The sequence below is a fragment of the Zootoca vivipara genome, chromosome 13 (assembly GCF_963506605.1).
Source record: "Zootoca vivipara chromosome 13, rZooViv1.1, whole genome shotgun sequence".
In the NCBI taxonomy this organism is placed as follows: Eukaryota; Metazoa; Chordata; class Lepidosauria; order Squamata; family Lacertidae; genus Zootoca; species Zootoca vivipara.
This window is the reverse complement of record NC_083288.1, coordinates 15,639,015-15,663,313: the sequence shown is the minus strand read 5'-3', so window position 1 is coordinate 15,663,313 and position 24,299 is coordinate 15,639,015. Positions and strand designations below refer to the sequence as shown.

Here is a 24,299-nt window from a genome sequence, read left to right as displayed (position 1 = left end):
CTTGTTAGAATGAACCATGGCTGCAAAGGGATTAGAAGCTTCCACTTCTGTTTTAGATCAGAAGTTGTTTAGTACGTCATCCAAACACTAAACTGTGGTGAATCTTAACTACGCTCAGTGAAACCAAATCAGCTTCATAAACCAAAGTTTGAAGATGCATTGTTTCCACTAGTGATAGCTAAGATTAACCACAGTTTACAGTGTTTGGACTACCTGCAAAATTTGCGTTGATCTAAAACAAAAGCAAACGAACACAAATTATTCCTTGTAGCTGCATTGAAGGTGAGGGTAGAGGAACATGCAATCCCAGGGCAAGAGGCTGGAGTTCATTTTCATAATGCTAAACTGTGGCTTAGTGTTATGACCAGACATGTTATCCCCACAAAGTTCCCTAGGAATTGTAGTTGTGAAGCATCTGTTAAAAATTATTTTCCTCATTAGAGAACTACAATATTCAAGGTGCTCATTGGTACTAGTGTGTGTGGAGGGGGGAATGGGTGTAGGGGAGGAAATATAACCATGTAGCCAAACTGTAATTCTATATACCATTACCTGGGACTAAGTCCCAACTGAACTCAAGAGGACTTACGGGTGAGTGAGTAGGCATGTTATCTAATTGCACTGCAAATCCTTTATGTTCGTAGTGGAGGAATGTTAACAGCATCCACCCTGAAATCAAACTCACCAACATCTGAGTCCCGGTGGCTCTTGATCAGCTCTCCCAGCTCAAAATTCCCTGTAATGACCGCAACCTAACATGGAGAGAATATGTGTATGCGCAATGTTTATTTTTCTCCAGGAGCACTGACAAAACTGTACAAAACTAGGGATCTTTGGTTTGTTTGAGAAACTCAAGGCTGCAGTGATTGGATCCCTCCATTTGGCCCTCTGTCGCCGGAATCCACTAGCTACCCAACGTAAGGCAATTCCTTAGCCCACCCTGCGGGCTAAAACTGGGGAAACTTGTGTCCACTTCAAAGTGGAGATTTCACATTATGGCTTGCTTCTCCATGCACCCACCTTCCCAATCCCTGATGCTGAAAAATTAAATGTCAGGGAGAGCAGTTTGAACATGGGTTTCCCCTGAGTTTTCTATGGTTCAATAGTAGTATATCATCATCATCATCATCATCATCATCATCATCATCATCATCATCATCCTTCATATGAACCCTTGTCTGCAGCTTGGGGTGATGCAGTCCAAACACAGGTTAGGACAGTCTTGTAAATAAGTCCACTAAAGTTAATAGACTGCCATTTATTTATCTTTTCCCTAGTACAGTGGTGCCTCGCTAGACGAATTTAATTCGTTCCACGGGTCTTTTCTTATAACGAAAAATTCGTCTAGCGAATCCCATAGGAATGCATTGATTTTTTTTTTTGCCCATAGGAACACATTAATTGAATTTCAATGCATTCCTATGGGAAACTGCGATTCGCTAGACGAATTTTTCATAAAACGAATTCGTCTAGCGAGGCAACCTCCGCTCGAAAAATCCTTTCGTTAAGCGGAAATTTTGTTAAGCAGGGCATTCGTTAAGCGAGGCACCACTGTATAGGGTTGGAGCTCTTGCATCATTCCTGGGTTGCCTGGCAGAGGAGCAACAGAGGACCCTGTGTGAGCCTTTTGACTTACCTGCATGCCACTCCTCCTTACCCAAGCTAGCACACCTCACCTGCTATCTATGAGAATGTGCCCAATTCTTCACCATGCCTCTTTCCCTTCCTAATTAAATATACACCTCGCCTTTCCTCCATGGAGTGCAAGGTGGCCTACAGGGGACTCCCAGCCAATCTCCTGTCCAGGTCTCCAGCATATCTGCAGAATATGGCCCTTAACTCATGCAGAGCTCAAAGGAATTCTGGGTCTTAACTTACTCAGTTTATACCACTGTATTGTCCAGGGCCCCATGCCGAAGATACGCTCACATTCTCTCACTCAGTCTAGACCCAGAGTTGGCTGCTTTAGCTGAGCTGCTGCAGGCCAAGGAGATGTTTGCAGTATATCAGCTAAAGGGAGGGGCTGTGGCCCAGCAGTAGGCATGCAGAAGGCCCTTTGGGGGGGGCGCGCGATCCCTGGCATCTCCAGTGCATCTGGTAGGGCTGGGAGAGGCCCCCAGCCTGAAATCCTAGAGAGCCGCTGCCAGTCAGTGAGAAATCACTCAGCTAGATGGACTTATGGCCATTAGCTCAGTTTAAGGCAGCTTTCGATGACTTCTATGATTCCTACAAGCAGGGCAGAGCTACTGGTCTTATTTGCCTTCAGAACTCCCAAGCACCCTCCTTTTTTGCTACAGTATTTTGAACCAGGGCTAGGGGGACTGTGAGCTCCATCTGATGGTTTTTGGGATTTAGTGCAAGGAGGAGATGGAGAAACTGATCCTTCCTCGTGTCTCCTATGCTATGCAGAATTAATGACACCGAGGCGCCAGTGCTGGCGACAAGGACGGTGAGAGCGCCTGGTTCCAGGTCTACAGAATCAGCCAGCAAAAGAAATGTACCTATTTCCTTGTGAAAAGTGCAGGGCAAAGAGTGCAGGGCAATCCCAACAAAACGAAACCAGGAAACTATTATTCCTTAGTATAACAGATCCACCTAAATCCACCAAACACCCATATTGACATGGTCTAGGGCAGAGACAAGACATTCAGGGGCTCAGTCCTGTGATGTCTTGGTTCCGATTAGGTCAATGTGCCCCACTCTCACTCTCCCTTGAACCCCATTCACCACACACACCTGGAAGGCAGTCTGACCATGGTTGTTCTTGATCTCTTTGTTAGCTCCCCGGTATAGCAGGATGCGGGCACAGCTCTCCTGGGAGATAGGGGAGGAGAAAGAGAAGGAATGAATAAGGCACATCTTCCATCCATGCTCTTCTCAGTGGACAAGTTGCCAGCAGCTAGCTCAGGCCCGTCCTAGCCATAGAGGCTAGTGGCGTGGAGAACCACGGCGCCGGGCACTGGAAGGGCGCCAAGTGAGCGCAGGGTTCCGGCGATCTGGCCAGGACTGCGCTCCACGAGCTGAGAGGCTGTGCCGCGTCTCTCTCCTTCTCCGAGGACTCCGCGCTGCGCCTCCTTCTCATTTCCCCAGCGCTGGGATCCGCTCAGTCGAGCTTCACCACCAGTGCGCTCACAGCGCCCAAGCAGCTCTTGCTGGTCTCGCGTTGCGCGCGCTGGTGGCAAAGCTTGACTGAGTGGAACCCAGCGCTGGGGAAACGAGAAGGAGGCGCAGTGCGGAGTCCTCGGAGGTAGCCTCCCGCTGCTGCCGCGGTCCGCTTGGCACTCCCTTGGAGAGGCTCTAGAGGGGGGCGCTGGAGGGACCTTAGCTCCAGGGCGCTGGATGGGCTTAAGACAGCCCTGAGCTAGCTAGAGCAGAGAGGGTTCACCTGTGGCACACCGAGTGCCGTGTGACTCCAACTCCCATCAGCCTCAGCCAGCACAGACAATGGTCAGGGATGATGGGAGCTGTAGTCCAACAACCTATGGCGGTTTACAGGTTAACAACCCCTGATCAAGAGATCTGCAAAGGTGGCAAGAATGTGTGTGCATCGGTAAGTCCCAACATGGGTTAAATGAGATTATTATAAGACTACAGTGCAAAAAAGTAATGTAAACATCAATTGATCTGCATGCTTTTGCCTCTGACCTCACCCACCAGTCAAGTAACTCCTGGAAGGCTGCCCAGAAAATAATCCAGTTCTTGGGCTCAAAAAGGTCCCCCATCCTTGCTCTGGGTTCAGCCCACACTACCTATCACCTGAAGGGATAGAGCAAGGGTTGCTGAGACTGCTGGGTCTTTCTCACTGCCCTGCTGCTGTTCCCTTCCTTGCAAAAGGCAGCAACAGCAATCGGTGGTGCACTCAGGGCAGGACTTTAGGGCAGATGTCAAGAGCCCCAACTCAGCGGAATGATCAGGAGAGCCACTAAACACAGCAGGGCTGTCTTATAACATTTTGAAGTCCATGAAGTAATACACATTACCATCCAGTGGCGGAGCTTCATGCTCCGGCACCGGGGGCGGAGAGCAGGCGGGGGCAGGGCTGGCACGCATTCTGGGGGCGTGGCGTGTGTTCTGGGGGCGTGGCACGCCACCCATAGGGGTGGGGAGTGTGTTCTGGGGGCAGGGACTGCCACCTGTGGGGGCGGGGCGCCCAGCACGGGCAGGGGGGCAGCCACGATGGCGCCCAGGGATCGCACTGCCCAGGGCGGAGCGCCCCTATCACCCCACCCTTCCTACGCCTGTTACCATCTAAAGAGGAGGTGGAGGGGCATAAGAGGAGACAGACTTTGTGCTGGTCATTGTTCCCTGCCTTGCCCCACCCTCCAGCCCTAGGAGCAATGGGAAGAGGGAAGAGGAGTTCAGGGATAATTTGTTAAATTGTGTGTCTTTGTTTCTCAATTTGTACTGTGTTATTTTATGCACTGTGACTTGCTATTTTTATTGATTGTAGCTTATAAATTATTGATTGTAATGGTTAAGAGTGAATTTCTGTTTAATCATTATTTGCTTTTACGTAATTTTATTGTGTACTATTATATTCTAATGGATTACTGAATATGAGTTTATTTGATACAAGTTGTTTATTTTAAAGTTGTGGGTTTTTTAACGACATTTTTGTACTGGATCAGATTATTATATGGCGCGTAATCTTTGTTGTTTCTATCAGCTAGCAAACAGCCTGGTGTATAGCAATATAGAAAGGCAGCATACAAATTAAAAAGTGAAATGAGATAAGGCCTACAGTATAAAGTGACCTAACTGCAGCACTGGCAGCCATAGCTGCCAAGTCTCCCATTTTCCCCGGGAAACCCCCGTTTTCCCAGCTGTCCCCAGCCAAAAAAACGGATTTCTTTTGTTTTCCCCCGGTTTATTCTGGCGTGACGGCCATTTTGGACCTGGGCGGAGCATGCTCAGAAGCGACTTTTGATGCTGCTCCGCCCAGTTCCAAAATGGCCGCCGCGCTACTTCCGGTATGCTACTTTCGGTCCGGTCCCTTATTTTTCAGAGAGGAACTTGGCAGGTATGCTGGCAGCAACAGCAAAAGGGAAGTCTATCAGGGTCTCTTTGAAATTGGACAGCAGGTCCTTGTTGGGCTATGGCCAATGACCCAAAATGGCAACCCCTGACTCAGAGCAATTCCTCCCCACTGCCTGCCCACTTACCACAAGTTCCATCCCAAATAGGAAAGGCAAACCTGGATTGAACACAGCAAAGGCATCGGCCTGACCATTCTCAAACTATTGTATATATGGGAGTTGGAGATCAATTTCGTTCATGTTTTAATGAGAAACTACCAAATGCGCACTTCACAGAACCAAACCAGTATGTGAACCGAAACACAATCGTTCTTTGAAATCGGCACTTCTCCGAATTTTGCGGTGCAGTTTGCCAACCAGACAAGATGTACAAAAATGCATTATATATTAGGAGATATTCCCCCCCCCCACATGTGTATTGCTGGGGAAAACGTGCAAAAGAACGCTGACCAATTTTCACAAGATTTTTTTTTTAATTAAAAAAATCGCAAGTTGCTGCAGGAAAGTGGAGAAACCCAAATTTAAAGATTTGGAAAAACAAGAAACCAAAACACAGAGAGAGGCCCATCCCTACAGGGCGTGTTATATGTGCTATATCTTCTTTTTCTACTTCCGCCATTCCTACCTTGTTGTAGAGTGCGCAGATGTGTAGCGCCGTGTTTCCGGACGCATTCTGTGCCCCAGGCTCGGCGCCATAGAACAGCAAGTGCTCCAAGTGCTGTGAGTGTCCGTGCTGGCAGGCCTGGTACGTGGGGAAGCAGAGGTCAGGAATGGAAGGTGTGGGCTAGATGGTCAGATGGACAGGTGCCAAGTCACAGCCACCCCCCTCAATCTTTAGGCTTGGAGCCAACCCTGGCAGGAGACACACACAGGATGTTAAGGTGGGTAACCTAGCCCTCTCAAGCACACTATCCGGGGCTGCCAGACAGGGCATCTCAAGAGTGCCTGGAAGCTCGGCCACTACATGCTGGCCCTTACCTGGTGTATCTCTTGCCAGCCATTCTCATCAGTGGCGCCAATGTGTGCTCGGTTGTGGAGCAGAAGCTCGCAGCAGCGCGGGTCACCTCCAACCATGGCCGTGTGGTAGAGCGGAGTCAGCCCACGGCGGTCCTTGTAATTGGGTGAGCCTCCCAGGTCCAAGAGTGCCTGCGGGAGGAAGACAGGCCGGCATGAATGGCAAAGGCAGGTTCAGCCCAGGCTTGTTTCATGGCCCTTGGGGAATAAAGCATATTACTCCGCTTGCAGTAGCTTATTGTATGGGCTTTTGAAGGCGCACCTGTTTACACAGGCTTTCTCTTGCTCATAACAACAACAACAACAACAACCATAATTTATTTATACCCCGCCCATCTGGTTGGGTTTCCCCAGCCACTCTGGGTGGCTCCCAACAGAATATTAAAAACACGATAGAACATCAAACATTAAAAACTTCCCTAAACAGGGCTGCCTTCAGATTTCTTCTAAAAGTCAGATACAGTAGTTGTTTATTTCTTTGACATCTAATGGGAGGGCATTCCACAGGGCGAGCACCACTGCCAAGAAAGCCCTGTGCCTGATTCCCTGTAATTTCACTTCTTGCAGTGAGGGAACCACCAGAAGGCCCTCGGAGCTGAACTTCAGTGTCCGGGCTGAACGATGGGGGTGGAGACGCTCCTTCTTGACTTGAACCTCCTGTGTTAATTTCTGGATTGTTTTATTGCACATTTTAATTACATGTGCTTATACCTCAATGTTTGTGTCACTGGTTTTTATTATTGCACACTGCTTAGAAACCTATTTTGGCATGAAGTAATATATACATTAAGAGTTATAATTATGATTAATAACAACACAGAATTTAAGAGCTGGAAAGGACCCTGAGGGTCATCTAATCCAACCTCCTGCAATCCAGGAATCTCAACTAAAGAGTGGCTGGGGAAACCCAGCCAGATGGGCAGGGTATTTATAATAAAATCATATTGTTGTTGTAAAGCATCCATGGCAGATGGCCATCCAACCTCTGCTCAAAAATCTCCAAGGAAGGAGAGTCCACAGCCTCCCAAGGGAGTCCGTTCCACTATTACTGTCTGGGGCAAGTGGCAAAGGGGAGCAAGTAAGGAAGAGCCAGAGATCGTTGAAAGGCTCTCAGTTCCGGCCCAGGAGAAAATAACTTAGCTGATCAACATGCAGCCTCCAAAAGCGTGACTCTTCCAAAAGTGCAAGCAGTGGCTCTCCCCACAAAACATGCACCATAGCTGTGGTCTTTTAAATGATGGCCTACTGAACATGGCAGTCCCTGCACAGAGACACACTGTGGATCTGAAAGCCAGACCCTTTGGCTAGCAAATTCAGTTGGCATGGAAACCCCACCATATTGGATTATGCTTAACAGGGAACCCAGAAGATCTGCACGCGATGCAAATCCTGGCATTAGTTTGGCAGCTTCTTGCAGCAACAACCTGTCCCAGCAAAATATTGTAAGTTCCTCCAGGCAGAGATCTGGCCCTGACATGAGAATCTAAGATGCTTTGAGCATCTTCTTATACTTCTCATATATGTTTATATATAACAACAAAAGCATAAGGAGCTGGGAAGGTGGAGGAGATATACTGCCGCTGACATTTTCTTCCGCTCCCACATCTTTATTCTCGCATCTCCCAGTACTGAGAAGGAATTAACAATTGGCATTACCATCAGGGCTGGGTAGTGGTGGGAGCACACAGCTTTGTGTAGTGCTGTGGCTCCATCTCTCGCCCGGAAGTCTATGTGGGCACCGCCAAGGCATAGCAGCCGGATCACGTCAATGGTCCCATCCAGCTGGGCAGCTAACGTCAAAGGCGTCTCTGCAGGGAAACCACAGGGTTACTACTGTGAGGAGAGGGGCGGGTTGTGTGGTGGGCACCCTAGACTCCCAGACTCCCCCGCTTTGTGCGCCCCCCTCGATAGTTACCGCCAGTGTCGGAATCGTGGTAGTTGGGATCCAGCCCTTTGTCCAGGAGCCGCGCCACTTTCTCAGCCGCTCCATGCTGAACGTACTCCAGGAACTTCTTCAATCCCGTCTGGGGAAAGAGTTGCCAGTGACAGCCATTGTGGGGCGGGAAAGGGAGGGGACAGAATACTGCAGGTTGAAAAGAGGAACACAGTGGAGCTGGGCCTCATGGCCTCCCAGAGTGCCTTGTGGGCATGAGGGGCTCAAGCAGGGATACAGATGTTTCCTGCCTGCAAGGGCCCCGCTATTCATTTCCATGGAGAGTCCCAGGTGTGCATTCTTTTGCATTCTGGCTTATTAAATGCAACCTTATAAATAAGCTCACAGAAGTTACTGGCCTGTTTATTTAACTAGCCTGCTAAGAAACTAATGGCTTGCAGCTCTGTGCTAGCTCTGAAGGAGCGAAGGGGTGGCTTTTAAGTAAATCAGAATACTCTCATAATTTGTCTGGCCGGCACAGTATTTCCGTAGCAGAGCATACACGGCAATGGAGTTGGAATGCTGAAACCATAGCTGCTAAGTACCCCGTTTTCCCTGGGAAACCTGTTTTTACTTACCTTTTCCCGGTGGTCCCCCGTATCACTTCGTCTCCCGTTTTTCTCCTGCCGGCGGCCATTTTTCCCCCTGATTTGCCCTTCTATGGGCACAAATAATGGCCACTGCCGGCTTCAAAAGTAGCTTCTACGCATGACCGGAAGTGCGTCGACGTAACTTTCGGTATCGCCCTGCCCATCTATGGGTACCAAAAATGGCCGCCGCTGCCACCAGAAGTCGCGTCGACGCACTTCCGGTCATGCGTAGAAGCTACTTTTGAAGCCGCCGGCGGCCATTTTTTTGTGCCCATAGAAGGTCAAAGCGACACCGGAAGTTACGTCGACGCAACTTCCGGTGTCACACGGCTGCCGGTCCCGGATTCTGCAGTCCGGGACTTGGAAGGTAAGGCTGAAACTGTACTAAAATACGGGATTTTTAAAGCCAGCTGCTCTCCAGACAGATATTTTTATTTCTATGGGGGTTTGGGGGAGTTGGGGTGTGTGTGTGGATATGTTGAAAGGTCTCTCTTCTCTCACCTTAGTGTGGAGTTTTGCCAGCTGCTTCTCATCCAGGTTGGTCTGCTTGTAAACTCGGGTCTTGTAGCGGAACTGAAAGAAGTGAGGAAAGGGGAGAGAGGGGGCTGTTATTAGAGTGGCACATCATGACACCTAACCATCTCTCCAGAGGCATGTCCCTCAACTCTAATCTCACACTTCCATAAGAAGCTCTCAGGGTGTTTCAAGCAAAGATGAATTTCCCACACAGAAATCACTTCTATACAAGGACCTTCAAGTGTGGTTCACCATTGATGGAGACTAGGATATGTGTCAGGCAGGCAAAACTAAATATAATTTCCTCAGTGCCCTCCAACATTTCACATATATTACAACAGGGATACTCTGTCATACTTCTCACATCCCAGTTCTTACGCCGGGGGTCACTGCCCCCTCAGAACACAGGAAGCTTGAGTTATATCAAGTAAGATCTGTCACAGCTAAAAATTGGCCGCTGTTTCTTTAATACAAAAGGAACTGAGTCAGCATGAGTCAGCAGCCTACAATGAATCGGCAAAGCTTGCATGACTCATGCAACCTTTCACCTGCATAAAGGTAAAGGTAAAGGACCCCTGACAGTTAAGTCCAGTTGCGAACAACTCTGGGGTTGCAGCGCTCATCTCGCTTTATTGGCCAAGGGAGCCGGCGTTTATCCACAGACAGTTTTTCTGGGTCATGTGGCCAGCATGACTAAGCTGCTTCTGGCGAAACCAGAGCAGCGCACGGAAACACCGTTTACCTTCCCGCCAGAGCGGTACCTATTTATCTACTTGCACTTTGACGTGCTTTCGAACTGCAAGGTGGGCAGGAGCAGGGACCAAGCAACAGGAGCTCACCCCGTTGCGGGGATTCGAACCACCGACCTTCTAATCGGCAAGCCTTAGGCTCTGTGGTTTAGACCACAGCACTACCCGCGTCCCCTTCACCTGCAAATGCCTGTATATATAGAGTGGTCATTGATTGTGTGTGGTGTGGGTTTGTTGGGTGGTTGAAACTGGTTGAGTTGATATGTACAAAAGCTGTCGGTCGTGGTGGAGAAGAAGATTTTAAGAATAAAAGCAACATTCTGCAAAGTACTCTTTCTCAAGGACTCCTTGTGCCGACTAGGGTTCGAAGACCAGGCAAAGGAGGTCAGAACCTTTTCCTTTTCAAACACTGACAAGATCAATGGTCTATCTAGCTCAGTATTGATGCCAACTTTTTTGGACTACAAGTCCCATCAGCTGCAGCCTGGGGCTGATGGAAGTTGTAGTCCAAAAAAAAGCTGTAAGGCACCAGATTGGGGAAGGCTGGTTGGTGTACATGGACTGGCAGCCGTGCTCCAGGAATTCAGGCAGAAGCCCACCCTGGAGATATCAGGACTAAACCTGGGACCTTCTACATGCCAAGCAAATGCTCTGTCACTTGAGCTACAGCCTGCCCAGTGCTCTTTCCCACTTGCTGTGTGAGCTGCATCCATTTACTCTGCCGCAATGTGCCCTGAACTGTTTTAAAAGCCAGGACCAGGAGGGTGTTGATTCTTTTCATTAAAGCTATGCTAGGAAAACTTGACTGTTGCACACTGACTGTATACACTTCAAAGCGAACTTCATCAGCTGAAATATGTGAAATGGCTGCAGAGCACGCAGTACTCTTTCATGTCCAGGCATGTGCATTTCCATGCAGGTGCGCTAGAGACAAGACCATACATTCAAGGCAACATCCTATGCCTCTTTGAGACACACAACTTCCCCAAAGAATCCTGGGAACTGTCGTTCCCCCTGCACATAGCTTCAAGTTCCCAGCACCCTTAACAAACTACAGTTCCCAGGATTAATTAGGACAAGTAACGTGCTTTAAATGTGTGCCGGATGCCCTTGAAATGTACGGGGTGGGTCTGCCCAGTGTGTCTGGCCCTCCCCGCGACCACAGATTTAACATCTATAGATCTGGAAGAAGAATGTCAACTCCAGATATCTGTATGATTCAGTCCCTCCCACTCTTCAAGTAGCGCCTCGAGACATATCTATTTTCTCAAGCCTTCTCTAATTCACTGGATTCATCTCCCTCTCTCTGTTGCTCCCCACACACCTTCCTTTGCCTCATATGAGTCTATATATTTAGAATGCAAGCCTATGGTTTTATCATTGCTAATCTTAGGTTTTATACTGAATGCATACTGGGGCAGACCCAGAGACAGCAAGTCATTCTTCAATTTCATTGAAATCAATGGGATAGATTAGTCATTACAAAGTCTCGTTGATTTCAGCGGGGCGGGGCGGCGGCGACTCCAGCTTCACTAACTTCTGGATCCTACTCACCACATGTTTTTATTTAGAGTTGATGTATTGTTAGGTACCCTTGATGTGTTGCTATGCACTCATGAAACAGACAATTTTGTGATATACATCATGTGTTGGGTCCAGCTTAGTTTTATTCAGGGTAGATGCACTGAAATTAATGGACCTCAGTAGATGGCCTAGTTGGCTAAAGCGTCATGCTGATAACACCAAGGTTGCAGGTTTGATCCTTGGATGGGACAGCTGCATATTCCTGCATTGCTAGGGGTTGGACTAGATGACCCTCAGGGACCCTTCCAACTCTACGATTCTAAGTTAATTGTTTCAATTAGTTTCACTGGGTCTACTACGAGTGTAACTAATATTAGACACAACCCTTAACGGGACTTTGGTCCCATCTGGTCCCTGAGGCTCTCCTACTTGACCTTCTGCTTTAGAGTTCCTGGCTTAAAGAGGGAAAAGTGGCAGATTGTAGGCCTGGGGTTTTTATCTGAATCAAACCTGGTGTGTGTGTGTGGCAAGAGGAGCTTTTTACCCTTTGACTCCCAAAGTGGGTCTCAGTGCCTGCAGTTTGCCTAAAACATAGGACCCCTTGAAAAGGGCTACTCTGACCAGCAGTGGTTCCTCAGGTACTCAGACAGGGATTGTTCATATTACCAACACCTGACTCTTTTAAACTGGAGAATTCAAGGATTGAATGCAAGACCCCTCTGCATGTAATGTATAGTGACAGTCCACCCTCCAAAATTTGTATATGTCCTGCCTGTAGCCTACAAATCTAGATTACAAATCTAGGGTCCTTCCAACTAGGGACATACATTTAACATTCCCACATATTATTTTGTTGTGACACATTTAATTCAATTTTGTTACTCTTTATTTCCCAAACATTATTATTATCATTAATTATTATTATCGGCATTATTATTTCTAATGACTGATGAGTATTTGCAAGCGTTATGAATGCGGTTACTTGAAAAATATTGCCTGTACTGTTGTCATGAAATCTCATACTGATGGTAGCATTATACTATATGCCACAATGAGTCTATCATACCAATTTTAACTATCCTTGCCTCTACCTCCCAACTATCTTAAAACAAAACAGTTATCTGTCTCCAAATTTGATAGAGGTCGGAAGGAAAGACATCCAACTTTCAAAAAAATGGGTAAAAGGTTTCACCCTTTTATTTAAAATAGTCATATTTTGTCTTATTGCCTGACAACAGGCCTACCAACATGCCTGGTTCAGACATAATGCTAAGCTATGATTTGTTGAGTCAAAGTGTGGTTTGTTTGAATGCTTGAACCCAGCTCAGTAGATTAACCATGGTTTATCTTTCTAGCAACAAACCATTGATGTAAATCAATGGTTTGTTGTTGGTTTATAAATGGTGGCTTGTTCTAACTACGGTTTGGTGTTATGTTCAAAATGGACAGCCTTGCTTAACCTTGGTTTGTTGGACCATTCCACTCTAGACCATACCTGCCAAGTCCCAGCCTGAGAAATAAGGGACCGGGCCAGTAATAGCAGACCGGAAATAGCGCTGCCGCCATTTTGGAACTGGACGGAGCATGCTCAGAAGTGACTTTTGATGCTGCTTTGCCCAGTTCCAAAATGGCCGCCACGCCAGAAGTCACACTGCAGCCATTTTGGAACTGGACAGAGCAGCATCAAAAGTCGCTTCTGAGCATGCTCCGCCCAGTTCCAAAATGGCTGCCACGCCAGTATAAACCGGGGGGAAACAAAAAAAATCTGTTTTTTCAGCTAGGAACAGCTGGAAAAACAGGGATTTCCCGGGGAAAACGGGAGACTTGGCAGCCATGCTCTAGACGCTTGACAAGCTACAGAAGCCAAGGGGAAGAACAACTGAAGAACAAACCAAGTTCTAGAGAAAAAACCCGTGGCTTCTTTTCTTGTCTGCGGGACAACTCTTGTGTCTCAAGCCATGGTTAAAGCAAATTATGGTTTAGCTTCATGTGTAATTGCAAAGAGAAAATTTAACACCCAATAAATATAATATTTTAAGGCAGTTGGGACTTAAGGACAGTTGGGACCTTGTGCGATTATAGAAAATGCTCTTTCCCTATTGCCTGCTGCTCAATGACTGGGGTGGTGGTGGATAAGGGTTTGCTGCGCCCTGGAACTGCATGGCCTAGTAACCAGGGCCAAATAGTTCCAGATGTTTGTCTCCAGGTATAGGATCTCCTCCTCACCTGGGTACCTGGGCAATTACTCACTGCTTCTCAACAGCAGTGGTGCGTAACTGATGAAAAACTTTAGAGGGTGGGAATGATGATATGAATACTGCCTGGTCTTGTGGTGGGAGAAGGGGCACCCAGAGGAAATTATCTTCCTAGCAAGAGTCTTCCAAATCATGTCTGAGCCTCTGTTGATCTTACTGATATTAGCACCTTTCGTTGGCTCTGCTTTTTAACTCTGCTTTGTATTATTTATACAACTGGTCGTTGTAAGCTGCCTTGAGGGGCTCAAAGGTGCAATAAAAAAATATTTTTATAAATAAAAGCATTTTTAAAGTGTGTATTGGGGCGGGGGGGGGGGGGGACAGCACTGACATCTCCTTTGCAACACTTTTACACGGCCTGGGCTATTTGTTTTTTTATATTGGCTCCCAAAGGCTCAATGGTCCCTTCTGACTACAGTATGCTGTAGGACCAGCAGACTTACCTCCAGGTAGGGCACTCCCTTCTCGAAACTCTGTGGGTACTCGCGCAATAGGCGCTCTTCGTCCAGGAATTTGGCATCCCGCCCATTGGTGGCTGGCTGGAAAAGCCCATAGTTCAGCACGTCCTTGAGGCTTTCATTGAGAGTGCAGAGGATCTGTTGCTTTGCCACCCAGATGGCCGCATCAGGGTTGAAACGTAGGCATTTCTGAAATGGTTTTGGGCCAGTGGGAGAGGGAGGGGTGGAATTGAGAGCAAAAGGAAGGCATCAAAATGGCACAAAGCGGCACCTTGTTTTGCGTTTGCTCTGAAGCAGTGTTTCGGCCCTTTTAAATCTGGTTTATTGAGCCACATCTTCTCCTCTTTCTTCCCAGGGACTCAAGGCAGCTTACAGCATTCTGCCCACCCCCCCTTTTATCCTCCCTACAACCCTGTGAGGTAGGCTAAGTTAATGGACCTAGTGATCACTTGTCCAAGGGCATTGAGGTCATCCAGCTTAATGGCTGAGTGGGGATTTGGACCTGGGGTCTCTTGACCACTCTAATCACGATGGCTTAAAAAGAAAAGTATTTCAATACTGATCTACCCTTTGCAACACTTCTACATCCAGGGTTATAAATTTTATGATGGTGAGCGGGTGTGTGTGTGTGTGTGTGTGTGTGTGCAAGTGGTAAGATTACATAATGTGGGGAATGAGCACAGAAGAGTCAGGATCGAAAAAGAGGTAGCTTAATAAATTTATAGTTTTTTGATTGTACAAGAATATTCCTTTTGCTCAGCTAATTTAGTTCACAGAGAGGGGGCTCTTTGATCACCTGTCCCACAACCGTCATGTTGGGGAGAAACTATTCTATAAAGGTAATTTAACTGTCGGCACCCCAGACCTTATGCGTCTCACATCCACATCATACTGTACAGTGGTGCCTCACTTAACGAATGCCCTGCTTAACGAAATTTCCACTTAACGAAAGGATTTTTCGAGCGGAGGTTGCTCCCTAGACGAATTCGTTTTACGAAAAATTCGTCTAGCGAATCGCGGTTTCCCATAGGAATGCATTGAAATTCAATTAATGTGTTCCTATGGGCAAAAAAAAAATTCAAAAAAATTCAATGCATTCCTATGGGATTCGCTAGACGAATTTTTCGTTATAAGAAAAGACCCGTGGAACGAATTAAATTCGTCTAGCGAGGCACCACTGTATATTTAAAGCTGGGAACTGTAGCTCTGTGCAGTCATCACCCTTAGCAAATTACAGTTTCCATTACTGTCAAAGTGCTATAATGTATGGTATGGATGATCCCGTATCTGTGGTTGCTGATATTCACTGTAATTTTTTTTAAATTAAAAAAAAACTTCTTACTAAAAATCAGCACTTTTCAGTTTATCCCAGCTGCCTTTGCCTTCATCAGCCAGGAGAACACTAGAATTATGTTTTACCACACCGTTGTGCAGAATGCAGCCTGCGTAGTTTCCATCTTATCTCCGCAAATGAAACGGGCAGAGATTGCACTTTTAAAAAAATGAAAAACAAAAAGCACTGTTAATTGAAAGCTGAAATCCAGGCTAGGGGCCTGCAGTCTCCCTGAGGGGACAAAGTCTCTACAGGCCTCCTGCAGCTATTGCCCGGGGCAGGCCTAATTTCGAGTGATTCCTCAACAGAGAATTCCAGGCAAAATCCGAGAAGTAATACAGACATGGAGCTACCAAGAATTTCAGCGTAAAATGAATTACGAGAATGAGTCTATCTGTAGGCAGTCTCTCTGTTTGTGTGTGTGGCAATGGCAGTGTCTGTTGTCTATGAGGTGCCTGCAAACCTGCTTTCACCCCGGTCAAGTCTTTACCTGACCCACACCTGACGTCATGTATGCCCTACATATATCATGTCAGGTGTAGGGGTGGTGGGTGTGGCTTGGCCAAAACAGCCTTGCAGGCTGAATGCTGGGCCTTGCCGGCCAAATTAGGTCCACGGGCCAGAGGTTCAACACCACAGAGATAGACAGTCTATGTTGTCCCAAGTCTTCCCCTCACTGCCTCTGGATGTATTATTATTATTATTATTATTATTATTATTATTATTATTATTATTATTATTATTATTTTAACATGCCCTTCACCCAGGAGGGCTACGGCAATTTAAAATACAACACCAAGAGTACGCTTGGTACTCTTCTTTCATCCCTGATGCGCTGTCACTGCCTATCCTGACAGGCAGGCAAGACACAACGCCTCTTCCCATCAGCGAAATTGCTAGGTTGAGAACGCAACATGCCAACTTGATTACTCCGATTTACATTTGCGGCAGGGGCACTTGAGCCGCGCGTGGCGCGAGGCCACGTCCAAAGGGATGGTTCCCTGAGTCTCAGGCATGCTCCGTCAGCAACAGCGCACTCGCGGCCTGCCAGTCACTGGGCGCATGCGCCCCATGGCCTCCTCTGCCACATGCAGCGGCGGTAGGAAATGTGCGGCGGTACCCGTGATGAGGGTGCAACGGGCCTGAGTGGCAACATATTTATACCAAATGGACCCACACATAGTACTCTTGCAAGAAACTCGTAAAGACAGACAGGGAAAACTCCTTGTTTACACAGTAATGGGTCGGTTTCTCATTTGATCTTAGAAAGTCCTGCTTTTACTTAGGACGTTCCTATTTTCATGGGAGAAATGTTGGAGGGTATGCATTTGAATCAAATGGGGTTGGTGTTCCCGCCTTTTGCTCTTTTGACGGCACCAGGAGTTTCTCTACTACCCTAGCGCTCCCTGCCTTCTTCCCTCACCCCTCCATCTTCCAGGGTCAGATTTGGGGAGCGGGGGGGGAGGGGGGGAGGAGGAGGAGAGGGGGTCATGAAGGGACAACCAGCCAGACACATGGTGGCAGTTCCATCCCTGTTTCCATGGTCACAACAATTTGTGATCTCTAGCAACCGTTTCCATGGTTGCCCCTGTGAATAGAAATGGGACCCAAGATGAAGGGGGAGAACAGCTTTAAAGAATCAGTAAAATGTTATGGGTTTGGGTGTTGCGGGTTTTTTTTTTTTGTGGGGAGTGAGAAAAAAGAAAGGGGGCCTTCTCCAAAATAGTATAGAGACCAACCAGCAATGGCCTTTTGGTAGCTAAAGTAATATTCACATTTTAAACCAAAACACTGTGTATACGGTGGTGTTATACATATATGGTGTGTGTGTGTGTGGATATGAAGATGCAGGAATAGAGGACTCAAACAGCAATGGTTAAGTGAAAGGGACTAAAGGTTATTTTAGCCAGCTCTTAATAAGGCTCCACCTGCACTATATATTTAAAGTACTTTCATGCCACTTTTGACAGACATGGTTTCCCCCCCAAAGAATTCTGGGAACTGTAGTTCATGAAGGGTGCTAAGAGACGCTAGCAGACCCCTATTCCCCTCACAGAACTACAGATTCCTAGAGCTCCCTGGGAAGAGGGACTGGCTGTTAAACCACTCTGGGAATTGTAACTGCGAGGGGAATAAGGGGGCTGTACAATGCTTGGGCCAACTCTGAACACCTTTCTAGAACAGACATGTGATCTTCTAGAACAGTGTTTCTCAAACTTGAGTCCCCAGTGGACTACAACTCCAATCATCCCCAGCTGTCAGAACCAGTGGCCAGGGGTGATGGGAGTTGTAGTCACATAGATACTGAGGTGATTTATAAACTATTGAGGGACCCAGGTGGTGCTGTGGTTAAACCACTGAGCCTAGGGCTTGTTGATCAGAAGGTCGGCGGTTCGAATCCCTGTGACGGGGTGAGCTCCCGTTGCTTGGTCCCAGCTCCTGCCAACCTAGCAGTTCGAAAGCACGTCAAAATGCAAGTAGATAAATAGGAACCGCTACAGACAGCGGGAAGGTAAACGGCGTTTCCATGTGCTGCTCTGGTTTGCCAGAAGTGGCTTTGTCATGCTGGCCACATGACCTGGAAGCTATACGCCGGCTCCCTCGGCCAATAATGCGAGATGAGCGCCGCAACCCCAGAGTCGGTCACGACTGGACCTAATGGTCAGGGGTCCCTTTACCTTTACCTATAAACTATTGGGCCATATCCAGCGCTAGTCCTACCACTGCACATCATTAACTTAAGTTCACTCATTTCAATGGTACTACTCAGAGGAAAAATTTGTTGGATACAGCCCATTGTTCTTATTGTAGAAGTATGGCCATAGGTCCTACTTTGCTGAGGGCGGTCTTTTGACAGCCCTTCTTCTTCTTCTTCTTCTTCTTCTTCTTCTTCTTCTTCTTCTTCTTCTTCTTCTTCTTCTTCTTCTTCTTCTTCTTCTTCTTCTTCTTAAAGAATATCTAACCCAAGCCTGGTTTAAAGACAATAAACCTTAAAGAGGGGGACCGGGGTGTGTGTGAAGTTGCACACCCACCACAGCGACCAGCTACATAGTGGACTAAGCAGCCATACATAGGTCACCCGCTCAGTCTCTCTCTCCTCTGCTGGAATGAAAAATATTACATTTCTATTTAAAGTATAGACATTATTTCCAAATGTGCATGTATGCATGCAAATTAGCAAATGCAAATTTGTTGCAAGAAGTGCATCTTCTTCTATTTGGCAAAATTCACCCTTTAGTAGTACAGTAGTAGCAGTAGCAGCAACAGAAAGGCTGGTTCGAGGTTTCACCAGGCCCTTGGCAAAATGCCTTCTGATGTGCCCCCTCCCTCCACCTGGTAACAGCGGCAGAGATTGCTCCGGATGGCTGCTCTCTCTCTCATAATGGCCCAGAACAATGCTATGTTGGAGATGCTGAGGGAAATCAAAATGGCGGCTCCTACACCCAGTTGCTTTTTAAAAGCTGGGGTTGAGGCAGCGGTGTGCCCTGACAACTCCCAAAGGCTGCTCTGTGCTGACGCAGGACCTAGCAGCAGCAGCAGCAGTAGTAGCAGAAGTAAGATTATACTTCCAGGGTGGATGTTACTCTTGAGAAGTAACAGAGAGATGTACAGGAAGACACAACCTCAGGCCCAGAACTGTGGGGTTGTGGGTTTACCGCCTTATGACAAAGACGTTCCACATACAGTGGTAGTACCTCGACTTACGAACGACTCGACAACCGAATTTTCCGACTTACGAGTGGGCAAATGGCCACACGCTTACGAATTTCTCGACATCCGAACGGAAACCACGGCGGTTTTAGATAGGGTTTTTTCCACTTACGAATTTTTAGATAGGGTTGCTTCGACTTACGAATTTTTCCGTTTCCAATGCATTCCTATGGGAAATCGCGTTTCCAATGGCGCTTTTCGACTTACAAAGTTTTCGACCTAAGAAGGTGCCTTCGGAACGGATTAAATTCGTAAGTCGAGGCACCACTGCATACTCAAAAGTTCTCTTGCCTTTTTCAGTTTTTTCAATGTGTTCTGGGATTGAGCCCCACAAACATGAACCCCATAAGTAGTGGGGGCTGTGAGGACAAGGGGGGCAAAGAGGGGTGCAGCTCCCACAAAGAATGGCCAGGGATGTTGACCCCTTCCGCAAGGATGATCTGGCATATACAATGGCTGCTGTTGTCAAAAGCTGACTCGTGTCCTTTCATTTTTTCCTTTGCTCAATTGCCAAGCCGCCTAAGGTTTCTTTCTTTCTGTACCCATCGTGAGGAACTCATTTTCCACAATGATGAACGGTATCGTTTATGACCTCATGACTAGCCCGTTAAATAAGCAGATTTAGAAAATACGCCAGAAAAGTAAGCAACACTCAGGACGAGTGTTAAAAGCAAGGTCCAGGTCCGCAGACATGTTTTTTCAAGGTGATATGGAAGTCATAGAGTGTGGGCTTTCTGGGTTTAAGAATACTATGGCTCACTCACAAACCCCTGGAATAGGATGGGGCAATAAAAACAAATTAAATAAGCTAATATACCCTGAGATGTGGGGTGTTTTTTTGGTTGTGTGTGTGTGTGTTAGAAAGGCTCGCTTCAGTGTGCTCTGCCAATGTGGTATAGTGGACAGACAGCTGGACCAGGGTTCAAATTCCACTCAGCCATGAAGCGCACTGTTTCCCAGCCTAATAATACATCAATCATAGGGGTTGTTGTGAAGATAAACAGGGGGAGAGAATCATACGCACCATTTTGACCTCCTTGGAGGAAAGGTGTGATACAAATGGAATCATCGCTGAGTGAGATGAAGAAGGCTTGTACACAGGCAGCGAGACTTCTGGGGTGCCCAGGGAGTGGCTGTGCAGCCATGCAAGGACCCTAATGGCAGGCGGTGGAGGGGGGAAGGGAAAGGAAAGGGGGGCAGGGAGCACACATCACCTAGGTCTGCAGATGGTTCTCCAAATCAAAGGGTTGCTGGATAAAAGGACTGGTGCTGGTGGCAATGTCTGTATGTGTGTGTGTATGTTGCTGAGTGTCCTGGTTTTATTGCTAATGAAGTGAGGAAGGAATAAGTTCCCTTTAGTGCTGAGCTAAGGATGAATCCAGTTCTGCATTACCGTAATTACCCCTCTAGGGACTGAGGTGGTGGTGGGGAGTGGTGGAGCCCAGCCAAGAAGGGAAGCCCCACTTTTATTTGTCCATCAGCCGCAGACCTTCCTGGGCAGCATTGCAGAATCAAGGAACACACATCCCTGTCCACAAAACTCTCTGCCCATTTAACCGCTTCCCTCCTTGAGCAACCCACACTAAGCAGATTAGATCATGTCCATCTGAGGCACAGGGGAAAGGAGGAAACAAGGAGCCCTGTATATCAGAGGAAATCTACCCAAATTACTGAAACGATTTGGTTTCGTTTAGTTTATTGTTACGGTTCTCGACCAGCATAAAAATGATTTGGTAAAATCCTGCCCAACTGCCTCATCACCATACTCTACAACAGATGTGGGAGAACCTCTGGCCTTCTGGATATTGCTGGAGTACAACTCCTGACATCCCATTGGGGGCTGATGTTCAACAACATCTGGGAGGCCACTTTAAAACACATTGGGATGACCTAATGTCTCTCACCCTTGCTCTTCGATACCTAAACCTAAGTACACGTAACTGAAACGACAACATATTCTCAGTGTTGGCTCCAGGTTTTGGAAAGCGATGTGCAAGACCTTCCGCCCCGTTCCCTCCCAGTGAGTCTAACTCCATGCTGCCATGATCACAAACTGCTCCCCTTTCTCTTTCCTCATCTCTGCTGCCACCTGCTTGCCTGCCAGGCAGAAAGCCAAGGAGCAAACAGACAGTGGCATCTACTTATATACCACTCTTATCGGGGCAGCCAGAGCGAGAGGTAGCTGAACAAGCAAGCAGACTGAAGCTGTGAAGAGGAGGAGCAGGCGCTACCTGATCGTGCCAACCCTGCGTCTTCTGCTTCCATTTTCCTTCTTGCAACCCCTCAGGGCAGAGTCTAGCCCTCAAACTTGGTACAGTACCTATAGATGGCACTATTACTATTGCTATTGCTGTGAAAGGGCCATAGCTGAGTGGCAGAGCACCAAAAAATTCATGCAGAAGGTTCCAGGTCCAATTCTGGGCATCTGCAGGTAGGGCTGAGAAAGATAGGAGTCCCTTACGAAACTGCAGAGAGCTGCTGTGAGTCAGTGTAGACAATACTGAGCATGATAGACCGTCTGACCCAGTTTAAGGCCGATTCCTAGGTTCATCGTAACCATCTAGATCAGTGTTTCTCAACCAGTGTGCCTCCAGATGTTTTGGGACTACAACTCCCATCATCCCTAGCTAGCAAGACCAGTGGTCAGGAATGATGGGAGTTATAGTCCCAAAACATCTGGAGGCACACTGGTTGAGAAACACTGATCTAGATGGCTAGAATTACGCCACAAAACACAAAAGAGTGTCAGCTGGGGTGGTGGGGTAGAGACGGCAAAAATTAATTTCGAAACCGGTAACTCTCGGCATCGCTTGTCGCCCTTGTCTTCAGTGGGTCGGAATTTCTCCCCGACGCTCAATATACAACTTGGCTAAATTCTTTTTTTAAAAAAAAAACCAACAAAATACCCTCCACACTTGCCTCCCGCTACACCTCAGCATGCACCTGGGCACAGGTGAGCTTCCATGCCTCTCCCGCACTCCGTCCCCTCTTTGGTTCCTCACCGTCTGGTGCAGGTCGGGGATGCCAATTCGGAAGACCATCATACTGAAGTGTGCGTCCTCGGGTACCGACATGGAGCGACTGTGGTCAGGGTTAGCGGGGCTGGCCGGCGGGCTGGGCCCCTCGCGGGAGGTCTCCGAGCCCGACTCCCCCTCGGGGCACTGGGAGAGGTGCTCCTCCTCCTCCGCACTTGATTCGGGGCTCTGGGGCATCGTCGGGGGCGCTGGGCACCATCACTGGCCGCACTGCAAGGGGGGGGGAGTGAAAGAGATTAAAGGTTACCTCAGTGGAGGAGCATTATAAGAGATGCTTGCCTTCCTTCTGGGCTCCCCATAGGCATCTTGTTTGGCCATGGTTATAACAGGATGCTGGTAAGATGGACCACAGGCCTGATCCAACAGATCTCCTTTTACGTCCGTGGCGGTAAGGGGACCGGGATGGCCTCTACAGCACTGCTTATGCCTTATGAGCAGGCTTGTCAAACCTGCGGCCCTCCAGATGTTTTGGCCTACAACTCCCATGATCCCTAGCTAGCAGGACCAGTGGTTGGGGAAGATGGGAATTGTAGTCCAAAACATCTGGAGGGCCGCAGGTTTGACATGCCTGCCTTATGAGGAACGGCTTAGGGAGCTGGGTATGTTTAGCCTGGAGAAGAGAAGGTTAAGGGGTGATATGATAGCCATGTTCAAATATATAAAAAGATGTCATATAGAAGAGGGTGAAAGGTTGTTTTCTGCTGCTCCAGAGAAGCGGACACGGAGCAATGGATTCAAACTACAAGAAAGAAGATTCCACCTAAACATTAGGAAGAACTTCCTGACAGTAAGAGCTGTTCGGCAGTGGAATTTGCTACCAAGGAGTGTGGTGGAGTCTCCTTCTTTGGAGGTCTTTAAGCAGAGGCTTGACAGGCATATGTCAAGAATGCTTTGATGGTGTTTCCTGCTTGGCAGGGGGTTGGACTGGATGGCCCTTGCGGTCTCTTCCAACTCTATGATTCAATGCTCTGCCAAGATGTGATCTCCTAACACACACGTATTCAGATACAGAAATATGGCCTTTGAATAATGCATTCTGAGCAAGCGGGCACAGACCTAAATGTGCACACACACAAACCAAGGCTGACAGGCAAGTCAAGCAAAAACGAGGCCTCCCTTCTCTTCGTTTTCTCTGCTATACCGACACAAAACAAAGACACGCTAAGGCGTACAGACAAAAACATGCAGACATACAGCAGGACTACGACTAGAGTGGAATCTAGCCCAGGATCTTTGTCCTGTTGTTTCACCTGGTGCCGAAGTGACGTCAAAGCAATCCATTACACTTTATTGCAGCCTCACAGGGTGGTCCCTCTGGAATTTGTCACACACACACACTCTTGTAGATCTGTCTGTGCTTGGCTCCCCAGCGCTCAAATACTCGGCCTTTCACAACCCCTTTCAAAAACATGCATTGGGAGAGGATCCCTAACTTGGCACAGAGAGAGAAACACAGGACAAAACCTTATCGATACAGGATGCAGCACTTTGCACGGGAATACAGGACAATCCTGTATTATACAGGTCAGTTGGCAACCCTAGCTGGAGTCTAATTTCACCACCCACCCCACAGCTTGCGCCACACAGGAGGTCCAATTATGTTTCTTCTCTGGTTTCCTCAGTTGCTGCTCCTTCCCCGTGTTTAATACAACTCCATTCACTAGGACTGAGCAAGAGGAGTGGAGGGGGAGGTTGCAGTCAGTAACCCCCCCCCACCGCACTATTGTACCAAGGATCAGGGTTGAGGGGGAGTAGGGGGGTCGCGTTTCCTACATCAGCCTTTGGCTTATTAGCTCTGAATCCCTGGAACACTTGCTGACAGGCAGCTTGCCTATAGAAGCCTTGATCCGCACTGAAAGCAGGATTCATTCCAGCACAGACGTGGCAAGAACCCAGGGGAAGGTAGCTAAGAAGAGAGAGATGGGGAGAATAACTTGCGCGCAGGGAGGAACACAAGAGACGTTGCGAGCTTCGTTTTTCAATCTGCGCACAGTCACCTGCTTCCCACTCCTACTCCCAGAGCATGGTTATTGAGGCAACGGCCCAGTTGGCACATGACGCTACCCTATAAACCATGGCTAAGCGTGAATGTGTGACCGTGTGGGTACTCACAGGAAAAATCCCAGCCGCTTTGCTCCTCTCCCC

At 47.8% G+C, this 24,299-nt stretch overlaps 1 protein-coding gene across 1 annotated transcript in view; it reads right to left on the bottom strand.

The window, feature by feature from the left end:
• Positions 1-24,299, bottom strand: part of SHANK1 (SH3 and multiple ankyrin repeat domains 1) — a 112,623-nt gene that overhangs the window by 58,107 nt on the left and 30,217 nt on the right. Inside the window, exons 2-10 of the mRNA XM_060281102.1 lie at positions 22,122-22,364; positions 14,061-14,264; positions 9,075-9,146; positions 7,966-8,074; positions 7,707-7,858; positions 6,015-6,182; positions 5,662-5,778; positions 2,737-2,814; positions 686-752 (exon numbers count right to left, since the gene is read on the bottom strand). Of these exons, the coding sequence (XP_060137085.1) occupies positions 686-752; positions 2,737-2,814; positions 5,662-5,778; positions 6,015-6,182; positions 7,707-7,858; positions 7,966-8,074; positions 9,075-9,146; positions 14,061-14,264; positions 22,122-22,331 (1,177 nt within the window). The 5' untranslated portion in view covers positions 22,332-22,364. The remainder of the gene's footprint in view (positions 1-685; positions 753-2,736; positions 2,815-5,661; positions 5,779-6,014; positions 6,183-7,706; positions 7,859-7,965; positions 8,075-9,074; positions 9,147-14,060; positions 14,265-22,121; positions 22,365-24,299) is intronic.